Source organism: Myodes glareolus, chromosome 18, assembly GCF_982192425.1.
Source record: "Myodes glareolus chromosome 18, mMyoGla1.1, whole genome shotgun sequence".
NCBI classification, from domain to species: Eukaryota; Metazoa; Chordata; class Mammalia; order Rodentia; family Cricetidae; genus Myodes; species Myodes glareolus.
This window is the reverse complement of record NC_142043.1, coordinates 66,709,778-66,724,237: the sequence shown is the minus strand read 5'-3', so window position 1 is coordinate 66,724,237 and position 14,460 is coordinate 66,709,778. Positions and strand designations below refer to the sequence as shown.

The 14,460-nt window shown below is 50.0% G+C and overlaps 1 protein-coding gene across 1 annotated transcript in view; it reads right to left on the bottom strand.

Annotated features, from left to right (window-relative positions):
• Positions 1-1,980: 1,980 nt before the first annotated feature.
• The window catches only part of Fkbp5 (FKBP prolyl isomerase 5), an 84,341-nt gene continuing 71,861 nt past the window's right edge, over positions 1,981-14,460 (bottom strand). Inside the window, exons 8-11 of the mRNA XM_085679869.2 lie at positions 12,662-12,745; positions 8,582-8,767; positions 4,763-5,002; positions 1,981-4,186 (exon numbers count right to left, since the gene is read on the bottom strand). Of these exons, the coding sequence (XP_085535995.1) occupies positions 4,082-4,186; positions 4,763-5,002; positions 8,582-8,767; positions 12,662-12,745 (615 nt within the window). The 3' untranslated portion in view covers positions 1,981-4,081. The remainder of the gene's footprint in view (positions 4,187-4,762; positions 5,003-8,581; positions 8,768-12,661; positions 12,746-14,460) is intronic.

Here is a 14,460-nt window from a genome sequence, read left to right as displayed (position 1 = left end):
CGGAGCTCGAATCTCCAGCACCCACGTACAAATGCTGAACGTGGGAGCTGGAGACACAGTTCAGATGTTAAACACTAGGCTAACAAAATGTCAAAACTCAGTGTGGCTGTGTTCACACCCTGCAACCTCAGTCCTGGGGTGGGGTAGCGGTGGAGACAAGATTGTTGGGGCTCACTGGCCCTTTACTCTCAGTGAACCCAGTGAGCTTCAGGTTCGGAGAGAGATCTGTCTGGAGGGAATATGGTGGCGAGCAACGGAGAACACCCAGTGTCCTCATCCGGCCTCCCAGTGCGCATGTGCACACACAAACTAAGTGACTGAGGGAACGAGGGTGCCTGGAGCCTTCAGGGCCCTCGCAGACAGACGCTGCCATTTTGGCACTGTAGGCCTACAGAGCATGTGCAGCTGGGAATCTGGAGGCAGAACATTCCAGAAAGAACACGTATAGCACGGAATACCACCCAAGAGAGCCACTCCTGGTTTTTTTTTTAAATGTACATTGGTATGAAGTTGTCAGATATCCTGAAACAGGAGTTACAGACAGTTGTGAGCTGCCATGTGGGTGCTGGGGAATTGAACCTGGGTCCTCTGGAAGAGCAGTCAGTGCTCTTAACCACTGAGCCATCTCTCCAGCCCTGCCACTCCTGTTTTATGTATTCATTAGTGTGAACAGTTAAGCATTCTTTCCTTGGTCACTTAAAAAGCAGGATGACCCACTAGTAAGAAGAAACAAGCCCTAGTTTTACTCACGTAGTTCATCGTAATGAAGGCACGATGTCACAGCGCCTTTGCCTTGGTGTCAGCTGGGTGACGCCAGAGCCTTTCGCAGTTTCCAAATCTCTCTCTCTCTCTCTCTCTCTCTTTCCGAAACAGGGTTTCTCTGTCTCCCTGGCTGTCCTGGAGCTCAGAGACTCTCTTGCTTCTGTCTCCCGAGTGATGAGGCATGCACCACAACCTCCCGACACTCTTTTTTAAAAAGGATTTATTTATTTGTGTATGAGTGCCATATCTGCATGTTAATTTGCGTGCTAGAAGAGGGCTTCAGATTCCATAATTGATGTCTGTGAGCCACCATGTGGTTGCTGAGAACTGAACTCAGGACCTCTGGAGAAGCAGCCAGCACCCTCAACAGCTCTCCAGAACCCCAAATCTCATTTCTTCAGCTGGGCTTCACCAGAGTTTTCCAACCCAAACAGCTTTTCTGCATCCACGGACAGATCAGCCCTGTGGTGGTTTGAACGCTAACGGTCCCCCCAGGCGTGTGTTTGGTCCCTGCTTGGTGGAACTGTTTGGGTTTGTGCCGTGCCAGAGAGCTCTCTGTCTGGTACTTGAGGATTAGGATGCAAGCGCTCAGCTGTTCCTGCCACCATGAAACTGCGAGCCCCAAACAATCCCTGTTAATATAGCTGCCTTGGCTGGGGTATCTTGTCACTGCCACAGAACAGTGCTTCTCAGACCAGACGATCCACTGTTTAGAGCATGATGACTGTAGACCAAAACCATCTTTCTTTTGAGGCTACTTATCAGGGGCTGGAGAGGCGGCTCAGAGGTAAAGAGCACTGGCTGCTCTTGCAGAGGTCTTGGGTTCAGTTCCCAGCACCCACATATGGTGGCTCACAATCAGGTGACTCTAGTTCCAGGGGATCTTCCTCGGCCACTGTATGCACATGGTGCACGGATACACACATGCAAGTAAACACCCACACACATAAATTAAACTCAAAAAGCCCTCTGAAACAGAACCAGGAAGAACGAACGGGTAGGGAAGAAAGGAGACTCAGCACTTAAGAGCACTGTGCTCTGCAGGACTCGGGTTCCGTTTCCAGGACCCACATCTGCTCACAACTCCCGGTAACTCCAGTTTTAGGGGATCCAAAGTCCTCTTCTGGTCTCCAAGAACACACACACTCAAGCACACACAGATAAAAGGAAAATTTTAAAATTATACAAATAAAAAAAACCCTGAGAACAATGAAAAACCACTTTTTTAAAAATTTATTTAAGGAACACAAAATGCATCTAAATGATCTTTTTGTATTGTTTTGAGACAGGGTCTCACTATGTAGCCCTGGTTGTCCTGGAACTCACTATGTAGACCAGCCTGGAACTAGCTCTGTAGACTAGGTTGGCTTGGAACTCACAGAGATCCACCTGCCTCTGCCTCCTGAGGGCTGGGATTACTCCCAGATTCTAAATGATTTTTTAAAAACCAAAATTTAAATTTATCATCTGGTCACCCATCACTCTACCCCATCTAACAGCGTTTGACGACATCTTCTGATTTCCATATAAACTGTTTGAAATTGCTGACTACAGTAACATGTTAAGTCCAGGGGTGCTGCTGGTTCGGAACCTCGCATGCTGCCCCCTCCCGGCACGGGTCTCCTTGGCTCAGGACGTACACTGGAGATAGCTGGTGAGGTCTCCTGTAAGAAGCTGACTGGCCTAACTTGTTAGAACTCAAATTCTCGCCATGCCCCCACTGTTTCTGTGGTCTAGTCAACAAAACTACAGACACTGGAGAGTTAAATAAGAGGTCACCTCCAGCTCTTCGAACTTCCTAGGGGAGACCAGAGTTGAAAACTTTCATGGAAAGGGGAAGAAGCGTAAAGTGTGAAGTTTGAGGGGTTTTAGTCACCAGTAAAAGAAATTCTTCAAAACTTAATTCCATCTGTTGCACGTAGAATAAAATCAGAGCAGCGGGAAACAACTTGACTTGTAGGCTTTTAAGGTCCTAAAGATGAGACTTGCTTTATTAAAACCACCATAAAAATAAAAACCCACATATACGCAACTGCCAGTGTTCCTAGGGCTAGGAAAGCGAGGTTTCCAGGCTTAGGTAGCGGCTCCCTGGGCTGCTGGGTGCATCCCCTTGGGGGCTTCTTGGCTGTGGAGAAGCAAGGCTTGCTCAACCCCATCTATTACCTATAGGACTAAAATCCAACTATGTGACTATTTAAAACGTGCCCTGATCCAAAGCCCAAGTACTGGAGTCTGGTGTGATGTACCTGCATGGGAAGCCAGCATCCTTTACAGTCCACACCAGAATGAAGAGGCTGTAGAACGGGGGGCAGCACCTCCAGGTACCCTTACTCTAAGAGGAACTGCCTGCTTTCAAACCTCGCAGATTCTGCCTTTCAAAACCTAAGCAAAAAAGCAAAAAGTGTTTCTGCATGACAGAGGAGTGTGAAGTTCCTTCCATAGCGCGCTAACAGGCTCACAAGCAATTTTAAAAAAAAGGAGTGACCACATCAGTCTTGGTTGGATCTGGACATCAGTCCACTCCACGTCTAGGACAAGAGTGAGCCTCAGGCTCTTCACAGCGAGGCAGAAACACGAGGCCGAGCAGCAGCTGCCAGCATGAAGCACTGAGTGCCAACTCATTCCTAAGAGCAGGGACAGTGGGGAAAGCAAGGCCACTCCAACTGTTCTCCACACAGAAGCCGTTCTCAGGGAAGGCTAGCCCGGGGACACCCACCTGCCGCCAGACTCCCTGGGATGAGCTGGGTATGACAGACAGCCACACTCAAGAGTCTGAGAGGGGACCCGGGAAGCTGCTGGACAGGTAGGCAAGGGGTCTGCGAGTCTGCTGTGGACCCGGGGATCCCTCACTTTGGGCTCCTGTTCTCAGCACTTGAGTTAGTTTCCAACAGAACCTCACCTCCCACCCCCTGCCTCGCCTCCCAGTAGGAAAGCAGAGATCATCAAGTTAGGTTTTGAAAGGTTCCTGCAGTGTTACTGAAGGGCAGATGGAAACTCTCCCAGCAGCCGGGGCATTAGGATCATCTCAAGGGACGCCGTGTTGGACATTGAAGGGGACAAACTGAAATGAACTGGACTTGAGCGCTGGCTTGGTCTCCACACCAACGGCCCTTTCTGGTCTGCTTCCTGGCGTGACCTCCCACCCCACCCCGGCAGCAGCAGGTGGTTATTTTGGGAAGCTACTGGTTTTGCCATTTGCTTCCAGAATCCCAGAGACTGTAACAAACCTTACACTAAACACTGTTCAGTCCTGAGCTGGGTGTGAGCCCAGCGAGGAGGGCCGAGGGCGTCAGGACTCTCTTCCCTCCTTGGCGTGGCGTCATACATGGCCTTCGGCCTTCCCTTCTTCCATGGCCTGACTTTCGGGTCTTTTACCAGCCGCTCCTTCTACAGTCTTCTTGCTTATTGCTTTGCTGGCCGCTTCCTGGGGGTTAACAGAGGTGGAGATGAAATTAACCCCTGCCTTCCCAAGATGGTTTTATCAGGTCTACAACAAATGTGGATGCTTGTATTCGGGTGCACGGCTGGTAAATGCGGTGGTGGCATGCAATGGAAGAGCTTGCTAGCGGAGGTGGCTGCTGGATAATTAAGTCCCGTGGTAGTAGAAGCTGGGGATGACCGGGGCAAGAAGCTGACCGTCTTCAGACAGCCTGCTGTCAGCCTGGACTCACACGGACAGTTCGGTGAGGGCACAGCAGTGACACGCCTGCTTCCGAGTCAGGCTGGACATCTCATCCAGGAGATATTACTCAGAAAAAATACTGATGGGCTTAGAATTTTGTTTTTTGTTTTCCCCCCAAGACAGGGTTTCTCTGTGTATCCCTGGCTGTTCTGGAACTCGCTCTGCAGACCAGGCTGACCTTGAACTCAGAGATCCACCAGCATCTACCTCCCCACTGCCGGGACTGAAAGTGGGAGCCACCACCATTGGCTGAATTTATTAATATTTTTAAATGACAAGCTCAGCTCCTCAGCACCAGGGCCAGGGCCTTGCACGCACCTTCGCATCCTGCTCTGCAAACTTCTTGAACATGTTGGCGTACACCCTGCGGTCCCGCTCGTTGTGCTCCTTGGCCTTCTTCTGGCACACGGAGATCTGCAGTCTCGCGGCCTTATTCTGAGGATTCACTTCCAGCACTCTCTCGAAGTCACCTTTGGCTGACTCAAATTCATTCATGAGCAACTGGGCTTCGCCCCTCCGGTACAAGCCTTTCTCGTTGGCACCGTCCAGTCCAAGGGCCTAGAAGAGACGTTCCGCAGTTTACAAGGGCTGGCTGTAGTGCTCACTTGAGGCTTAATTAAAAATGAATTCAGTAAAGAGTGTACAGATCGAGGGAGTCAGACGAGGGGGCTGAGATAGTGGGACGACAGCACTTACACCCTAAGATAAGCGTAGTTATACATAACGGCCATGTAATAATCAAATTCACTTTGGTTTTCAATGTTTTAGTATAAAATGTCTCTTCCAAAGCTCCTGTGTTGAAGCGCTGCTCCCTTATGGGAGGCTTGACTGGACTCTGAGGGCAACTCCATCAGTGAGTCCTTACTGACCAGGACAGGAAGAGATTAGCGCAATGTTTCTCAACCTGGGGGTCACATATCCGAATATCGTAATTTTATTTTCATAACAGTAGCAAAATTATAGTTATGAGGTAGCAATGAAATAATTTTATGGTTGGGGTCACCATAACATGAGTGACTATATTAAAGTATTAAAGGTCACGGCGTTAGGAAGGTTGAAGAGCACTGGACAAGAGGAAGGTCAAAGGGGTGTGTGGGTTTTTTTTTGGAGACAGGGTGTCACTATGTACCCCTGGCTGTCCTGGAACTCAGGCTGGCCTCAAACTCACAGAGATCCACCTGTCCCTGCCTCCTGAGTGCTCGGATTAAAAGTGTGTGCACTTCCAAGCCCTAGAGGTGGCTTTGTTTCCTCTGCTATGCCCTTCTGCCACCCTTCTCTGCCCACAGCAACAGTGCCAGCCAAACATGAACAGAAACCTTTGAACTAAGTGTGAGACAAGTGCCCCAGCCCGATGTGTGTATCCATGTGTACATAGGCCAGATGTCCACCTGCAGGAGCTGTCCACCTCGAGTGTGAGACAGTCTCTTGCTAGCCCCGCCGGTCAGTGGGACCTGAGGATCTGCCAGTCTGCCCCACCAACACTGTGATTACAGGCATGGGTGGCCCAGAATAATAATAACAATCATTATCATTTTTGCACGTGTATGGGCATTTTGCCTGCACGCATGTCTGTGCACTTGCACGCTTATGGACCCTCTGACTGGAGGTACAGAAAGTGTGAGCTGCCGTGTGACTGCTCGCTATGGGACCCGAGTCCTCTGTGAGAGTGGCGGGTGCCCTCACTCCTCAGACACTTTTATGTGGGTGCCAGGCCAAACTCAGGTCTGCATGCTTGTGTGACAGGCACTTTACCACTGACCCACTTCCTCCCCACCTACATTTTTTTTTTTTGAGACAGGGCTTCTCTGTGTAGCTTTGGGGCCTGTCCTGAACTCACTCTGTAGACCAGGCTGGCTTCTAACTCAGAGACCCGCCTGCCTCTGCCTCCCGAGACCCACCTAAAATCTCTAGCACTTCCAGTTCTAGGAACTCACCCTGTGCAAACACAATGAGAAGACTTTCACCCCTAAACGGGGAGGGAGGGCTCTGAGGGCACTCATCTGATGGGGAGGGGAGTCCTGGCTTCATACAACTAAGTCCAAATCTTTTCTAACCAGCTTTAAACTTATTTTTTATGTGTATTATGCGTAAGTATGGGTGTGCACGCACACACACACACGCATGCACCTGAGATCTTCCTCTATTACTCTCTGCCTTACCCCTTTTGAGGTAGGGTCTTGCTTTGAACCTGGAGCTCCTAATTTTCAGGGAGGCTGGCAGGCAATAGCCTTCACAGCCCTCCTATTTCCTGTCTACTCAGTGTTCCCACTCTGTGTGCGCTAGGCAGGCTTGCTATGTGGGTGCTGAGACTCAAACTCCGGCTGCCCATGCTTGAATAGCAAATGCCCTCAGAACCACTGAGCCATCTTTCCAGCCCTCAATCTATGGACAGCAGGGTTGTAGCTTAGCTAGCTCAGTACACACAAAATCCTGAATTTTATCCCTGGCTTAATACAAAACAAAAACCAAACCCCAAAAACACCAAAAACAAAAAACCCTGGTGTTGTGGTGTATGACTGTAATCTCAACACTCAAGAGCTGGAGGCAGGAGGGTCAGAACTTCAAGGTCATTTGTGGCTACACAGCAAATTTGAGGTCAGACTGGGATCTGAGACCTTGTCTGAAAAACATAAACACAGGTGCTAGTGTACACGTGTGAAGGGAGGAGGGCTGTGTGTAGAGCGGTGACTGGGGGGGTGGGGCACTGAGCTGGTGTCGTGGGTAAAGCCCCTTGCTGAGGAGCGTCACTAACTGGGTTTGGTTCTCGGGACCCAGACGGTGGAAGGAAAACTGACTCCAGAGAGCTGTCCATGAGTGTGCACCATGGCGTGCATACAACCACCCACACTCACGTAATAAACGTTTAGGGAATGGGGAGAGGGAGCTGGAGAAATCATTCAGTGGCTAAGAGTCTGACTCTTGCAGAAGATCTGAATTCAGCGGCCAGCATGCACGCGGGGTGGCTCACAACTGCCTGTAACTCAAGCTCCAGCGGATCAGATGCCTTCTGCTGGCCCTGGCAGCACCTATGTGCACACATGTACACTCCCCCACACAGATAACACACACAGACAGGTAGTTAAAAAAATAACGTGTCTTTAAAAAATGGCTTTGGAGAGAAAGTTGATTGGGATTTTATGGCTGGGCTTTCCGGTATGCTTGAATTCCAAAAAGTCTCCCACTCCACCCCCAACAGGGTCTCTCTGTGGAAAGAGTTCTGCCTGTCCTGGAACTCACTCTGTAAACCAGGCTGGCCTCAAACTCCAAACTCACAGAGATCCACCTGCCTCCGCCTCCCAGGAGCTGGGATTAAAGGTGCATGTTACCACTGCCTAGCCTACACACACACACACACACACACACACAAACAGGACCAGAGCACAAATGCAAAGCCGTGAGAGCTGCCGAGACGCTCTACGGGCCTCTTAGATTAAATCTGTGTATTCAGTCGCTAAAGTTCTGAGGAACTCAAACTAAATCTTCTTTATAAAAGAGAACCCAAGGGCTGGGGGTGCGGCTCAGTGGCAGAGCATTTGCCTAGCAGACACGAAGCACAATCCCCAGCATGGCAAACAAAACAAAAGGTGGAACTCACAGAGTTCTTCCTTTACGACGTCACTAAAAACCAGGGTAAGTAAGGCCATGGCTGAAAACTGCCACCAATTCTGTGGAAAATTTTATGTAAAATGCCTGATAAAAATAGCCCATGTCCAATTGTCTATATTCTGTCAATTATGTTTTAAATAAACGCTGATTGGCCAGTAGCCAGGCAGGAAGTAGAGGCGGGTCAGTGAGAACAGGAGAATTCTGGGAAGAAGGAAGCCCACTCCTTGGGAGTCCTGGCCCAGCCACAAGATGTGACTGCCTTGCTGAAAAAGGTACTGAGCCATATGGCTAACATATACTAGAATAATGGGCTAATATAGGTTAGAAGAGTTAATAAGAAGCCTGAGCTAATGGGCCAGTTTACAACAACAACAAAAAACCCCCCAAAACCCCCAAAACAAAACAAACAAAAAAACAGTCCCTGTCTAGCCCAATCCAATGAGTGTCCCAGCTCATGCTGAGCACAGAGGAGACAGCCGAGGGAGGCAGAAGGTGAAGATGCCACCCTCCCCAGCCCACGACATCACCCACCTTGTCGCAGCACTCCACGGCTTTGGTGTACTCTCGGAGCTTCAGGTAGCACATGGCCAGGTTTAGGAAGGCTGCAAGCAGGAACGATTCAGAGGCTTTTGACTCCTTCTCTGATAGGCCATACTCCATCTCCAGCCAGGACACGATCTTCCCGTACTGAATCACAGCCTGCAAGTACTTGCCGCCCTAGGAGGAGAAAGCCAGTAATGACTGGTACTGTGCTCTAGAAGGGACAGCGTGAAGTGAGCATGGCCTGCCTCAGCTGAGTCCTCACGAGGAATAGGCCGCACGACAACCCCGCTCTGTGTCCTTCAGTTCCCAGGCCTCAGCTCTCCTGCCCCTTCCTAGTCCTGTGTGAGCCTGTGAAGTAGCCTGGAGCAGCTGACACCACAGCGTGCTGGGTTTCTGGCATTCTTTTAGCCTGGCAGCAGGTGGTTACACCATTTGAAGCCAACATTCAACAGTCTTTCAAAAGGGTGGTGAGCCGTATGGCTTATGAAAAAGGAGGTGACTTTTCTCTTCCCCCCTGGCATCCAGCGTTGCATAGTAAATACTGCAATATGGTAACGTAGTCCCCAGACAGCCTAGGCTATCTAAAGCAGATTGTGCACGTCCCCGGCTTTCATTAGAGTGTGAAAGCAGCACCTGCCGGCACAGGCAAAACTGCAGCGGTGTGGCTGCGCCCTGGCGTCCGTGCAGCGGTGTGGCTGCGCCCTGGCATCATTTTACTTGTAAAAGTAGGGAGAGGACCAGAGCATGGTGTGCTGATCCACAGGCAGTGGGAACACACCTAGCTGGCTGGCAGCATACAGTCTAAGTAACCTTGAACATCAAAACTCAATGTGAGAGAAGACTAGTCTACTCTTGCTTGTCCTACCGTCCCCCTTCCTCAGTACTAAGGGCTGAACCCAAGGCCTCACGATACTAAGCGAGCACTATACCTGTTCTATCTCCAAGCCTTCATCTGTATTTTAGACAGACAGGGCTTTGTTAAGTTGTCAAGGCTGCCTCAGCTTCCAGACAGTGGTTCTCCAACTTCCTAATGCTGTGGCCCGTTAGGGGTCAACCAACAGGTCGAGAAGCGCTGTTCCAGAGTGAGCAGAACCCCAGGCATGGCCGGCACAGGCCCTGGCCCTGCTGACTAATGCTGACTGCTGCAATAACTAATGCCACGAGTGGAGCAGCATCTGGGAATCTCGCACACGAAACTGCAATGCAGGCGAGGGCTCTTTTCTGCAGCAGTCAAGTGCAGCCTGAGCACAGAGCACACTTCCTATCAGGTGGCAGGTGGGCAGGCAGCCCTGCAGGACGTTAAACCCAGTGTTCACCCACTGAGCACTGCTGAGACCCGCACTAGGACTGACTGCACTCAGCGCAGTGAGGACAGCCCACTGTGTGGAGCTCTCGCCACAGCCAGTCGCAGACACACTTCCTTCCCAAGGCCACTAGGAGGCGCAAGACACCCGCACACAGCAGTGAGCCCAGCCTTCACAGGCCAGGTCAGAACCAGGTGAGGACAGTCATTTCCTGCTTCTCGTGAGTGTTCCGAGGTGGAAAGGAAGTCCCAACATCAGCCTAAAGAACACAGTTCAATCCTTCTCTGCTCACAGCAGTAAGCCAAACTGGCAGGTCGATAAAAACGTGCGGATGTCCTGAAGTCCGAATCCGCAGGGCAGCCCACCTCTGCAGGACCCACACATCTGCAGTAGTGTGCACCACCCTGGGGAGCGGAGCTGGTGAGAGCAGCACAGCAGAAGGAAGGCTGCCCCAGGGCTGCAGCCCACCAACGCCGCCGCAGCAGCTCCAGAGCATCATCACCGCTGCGATCTATCATTAGGAAGCTGCCTCCAGGAACTCTGGCGGGACAGAATGTTCAGAGACGTCTGAGCTAAGCCCTTAGGTCAGCGGTTTCAAACCTTTCATTAATTTCCCCTCCAACAGACTAACGTTTTGAAAGATCTTGTCTATCAGATTACATGCCAAAAATACCATGTTCCATATGTGTGACTGACGATCCATATTTTATCCAGATTGGTGATTTTAGGAAGATTCAAAACATGCTGAAACCTATGTATGTATCATCTCTGCAATGTTGATGTGGCCCAACCAACACAGTGAGAGAACTCAATTAAATAAAAAGCAAAGGGCTAATGTTCCGGATCCCCTGCAGAGCTATCTGTATGCTTTCTGATGACTCGTACGTTATTTTAGCATCTTTGCTAAGAATAAACAAATGCATGTATTATTATTAAAAAAATCTCTGGATTTCACCCACAGTGAAAAACATGCTTTAAACCAAGCGGGTCTTCACTACACGCAGCGTGCACACGCACTAAGCCGATTCAAGGACCCAATCACGGGTTTCAGTTCAAAGTGGAAAGCAGATGAACCACCCCCCAAAACAAAAAGGCCAGTCATCTATGCTGTCTCTGGCAGTGTTTTTTGGGGGTGACTACAGTCTCACAGTTTTTCAGCTTGGTCCCCTCCCGCAGATGAGGCTGTAGATGCAGCAGTGTATCTCGGAAATAAGCTCATGAACACTCGACTCAGGCCTCTGCTCTATATATAGTGTTACGAAAAAAATAACCAATGATTTTTCTTTAACAAGCAAAAAAAAAAAAAAAAAAAAAGCAAAAAAAAAAAAAAAAAGACTGCCGGTACAAGAAAGAAAATTGAAGAACACACGGGCAGCCTCTCCTACTCTTTCATTTATTTATTATTTTTGAGATAGAGCCTCACTATGTAGCCCTGGCTGGTTGGTTGGAACTTGCTATGTAGACCTGGCCTTGAACTCAGAGAGCCTTTGTCTCTGCTTCTAGAGCACTGGGATTAAAGGTGTGTGCCACCACAGCTGCTTCTGGCTTCAATCTCTTTACTACAAGGCAGGGAACTGAGTCAGCTCCTTCGGACACCATCACCTAACCCAGCAGAACAGAGCCATTCTTGAATTCTTATCACTAAGTTTGCACGCATTTGGGAATAGACTGGCGAGCAATCTGCATGTCATTCTGAAATCTCTTTTCTTGCACCTGGGATTAGGACCTGTAGGATAAAGCACTGGCTCTTAGGTCCCACGGACAGGGCTCGGGGAAGCAGCTGTCACTCAGGGCAGCTGTAAGTGGCATCACTGTGGCCACTGCAAGGTTCAGAACTCTCTTCCTAGCAGGCCCTTGGGAGGGTTGTGCTGGGCATCCCTGGATGCCGAGTCACCCACGCCAGTCTCCAGGGTGTTCTGAGTACCCAGCCAGCCATCACCATTAGAGGCATCTTTATTTTGCTGCTCAGTTACAGCAGCAGTGATGTATTTCTAGATAAAACTCATCAAACAAAGTGGGCAGTGGTGGTGCACGCCTTGAATCCCAGCACTCAGGAGGCAGAGGCAGGCAGATTGTCTTTGAGTTTGAGGCCGGTCTGGTTCACAGAACAAGTTCCTGGACAGCCAGGACACAAAGAAATCCTGTCTGAAACAACAATATTCTCCACTATTTAAGACTTATTTTGAAGATACCGACAGGCTGTGAAAACTGCTGTCCCCACTGAGAACGCAAAGGTAACTCATTTCTCGACTGGAAACTGTGATGAGGACAATCCGGAGACGGCTCCGGCTCTGCTTACGAAAAAGCAAGCGCACTGCTGCACGTGGGGGAAATCACTCCACATGTTTGCAGACTGCATGTTCTTTCCTGCCACGTGTCCTAGTGACCTGTCGGGAGTGGGAAGACACGGAGAGCCACTGCTGTGACCTCTGACCCGGAACAACCACTCTCCATCCTTTCTCTCCACACTTACTGCACGCTGACTACAGCCAAGCAGGACCTGCTGGGCACTGAGTGCTATGGTTGCGGGTGAGCCGTCCAGCTGTAGTCTGCTCTGAGGACGGCTACAGAGAGGCCTGCAGTATCTCCTTCATGCTAGCGTACTTACTCTGTTCTCACTGCGAAGAGCAGGCCTGTGAAAACTGACGGTTATTCTCACCAAGAAGGTATTGACAGAATGAAGGGCAGGGAACACTGCAGTAAACAGTTCATGGACACGCAAATACACAGCTTAACACGGAAGGATTTCCGGGGACTCACGCACCTTGAAGTACACAGTGCCCTTCTCTTTGACAATGGCCGCCTGCTCCAGCTTTTCTTTGGTGTCCATCTCCCAGGATTCTTTGGCCTGTGTATAGATTTGTGGCAGTTAGACAGATGAGCAGGACGCACACCAGCTGAAGCCTAGAGAGCAAACAGCGGCTACTTCTAGAAGATACCCAAATGCAAAGACACTGGCGGGGAGAGCTGTGCCCACGCCAGGTCAGTGCTCCCAAGCTGTGGTCTGGCCCATGCTGTCAGCTGCCGAGCTCTCCGAAGGACTGCACTCTAGCCTCGGGGAGGACCTCGCTTTCCAACTCTCATGGTCCAGGCCAAGCTGCGTATGCATAGAGAATCTTTCAAACTCCAGATCAAGCAGCTGTCTCATTATTCACACAACCAGATGTATTATGGCCTCTAGCAGCATCAGCTTGCAGAATTTTTTTTCCAGACAGTATTGTGTGTATCTCAGGCTGGCCTCCACCTTAACCATGCAGACAAGGATGACCTTGAACTTCTGATCCTCCTGCTGCCACCTCCCCAGTGCAGGGGATACCGGTGCACACCACAATGCCTGCTTTCACTTGGAGGATTTTCAGCAAAATGCGACTGGAAAGATGCAGCTCGTGTGAAACCATCACTGCAGAGCTGCACATAAGTGACTGCACTGTCTTCTGTGAAGTGCTATGGTCTGTGTTATGTGTACCCGACCCTCCACAGCAGTGCACTCAGGTCTAGAAACAGCCGCTCTGGGGCCAGTGCTCAGTGAGACAGTGCTTGCTCTGTGTGCTTGAGACCATGGGTTCAATCCCCAGCACTTAAAAAAAATTCATATATACAGCTGGATTTAAGATCACAGAACACAGTGGAATAACTGTGTTATTCTAGGAAAAAGTAATAGGGTGGCTGGCTCTATTTAGTATATATGAATTAGAAAGTTCAAATGGAGGGCTGGAGAGATGGCTCAGCAGCTTAGAGCACTGACTAGCTGCTCTTCCAGAGGACCCGAGTTCCATTCCAGCACCCACATGGCAGCTCACAACTGTCTGTAACTCCAGTTCTAGGGAATCTGACACCCTCTCACAGACACACAGGCAGGAGAGATATATCAATGCACATAAAATAAAAATACATCTTAAATAAAACAAAACAACACAACCCCCCACCCAAGGTTTTCAAGTGGAGCTGGGCAGTGGTGGTGCACACCTTTAATCCCAACACTTGGGAGGCAAGGGCAGGCGGATCTCTGTGAGTTCGAGGCCAGCCTGGTCTGCAGAGCTGGTTCCAGGACTGCTAGGGCTGTTACACAGAGAAACCCTGTCTTGAGAAACCAAAACCAACAAACACTGCTAATGAGTGTGGACCTATGTGAAGACCACGGCCAATGTTAGATGTCTGTCTGTATCACTCCCCACTATTTTTGAGAAAGTAACATTTTTATTTACTTTTCAACACAGTTTTCCTTTGCGTCCTTTCTAAAGCTTTATGGATTTTCTGTGCTATTACGTGTGTGCACGTGCACCGTGTGTGTGCTGTGGAGGTCAGAGGGCAGCCCTGCGGAGTCAGTTCCCCTTCTGTGGGGCTCTAGAGACAAACTCAGGTCACTGGGTTTGTAGCTGGTGCTTTACCTGGGCAGCCATCTTGTCAGAGCTTCACTGAATTTTTTGAGACAGGGTCTCTCACTAAACTTGGAGCAAACTGACTGGCTAGGCAGGCCAGCCAGCAAGTCCCAGAGATTCCCGTCTGCTCAGCCTTGGGTCGCTGGCACAGGCCCTCATGCCTACCCAGTGAGCCATCTCCCCA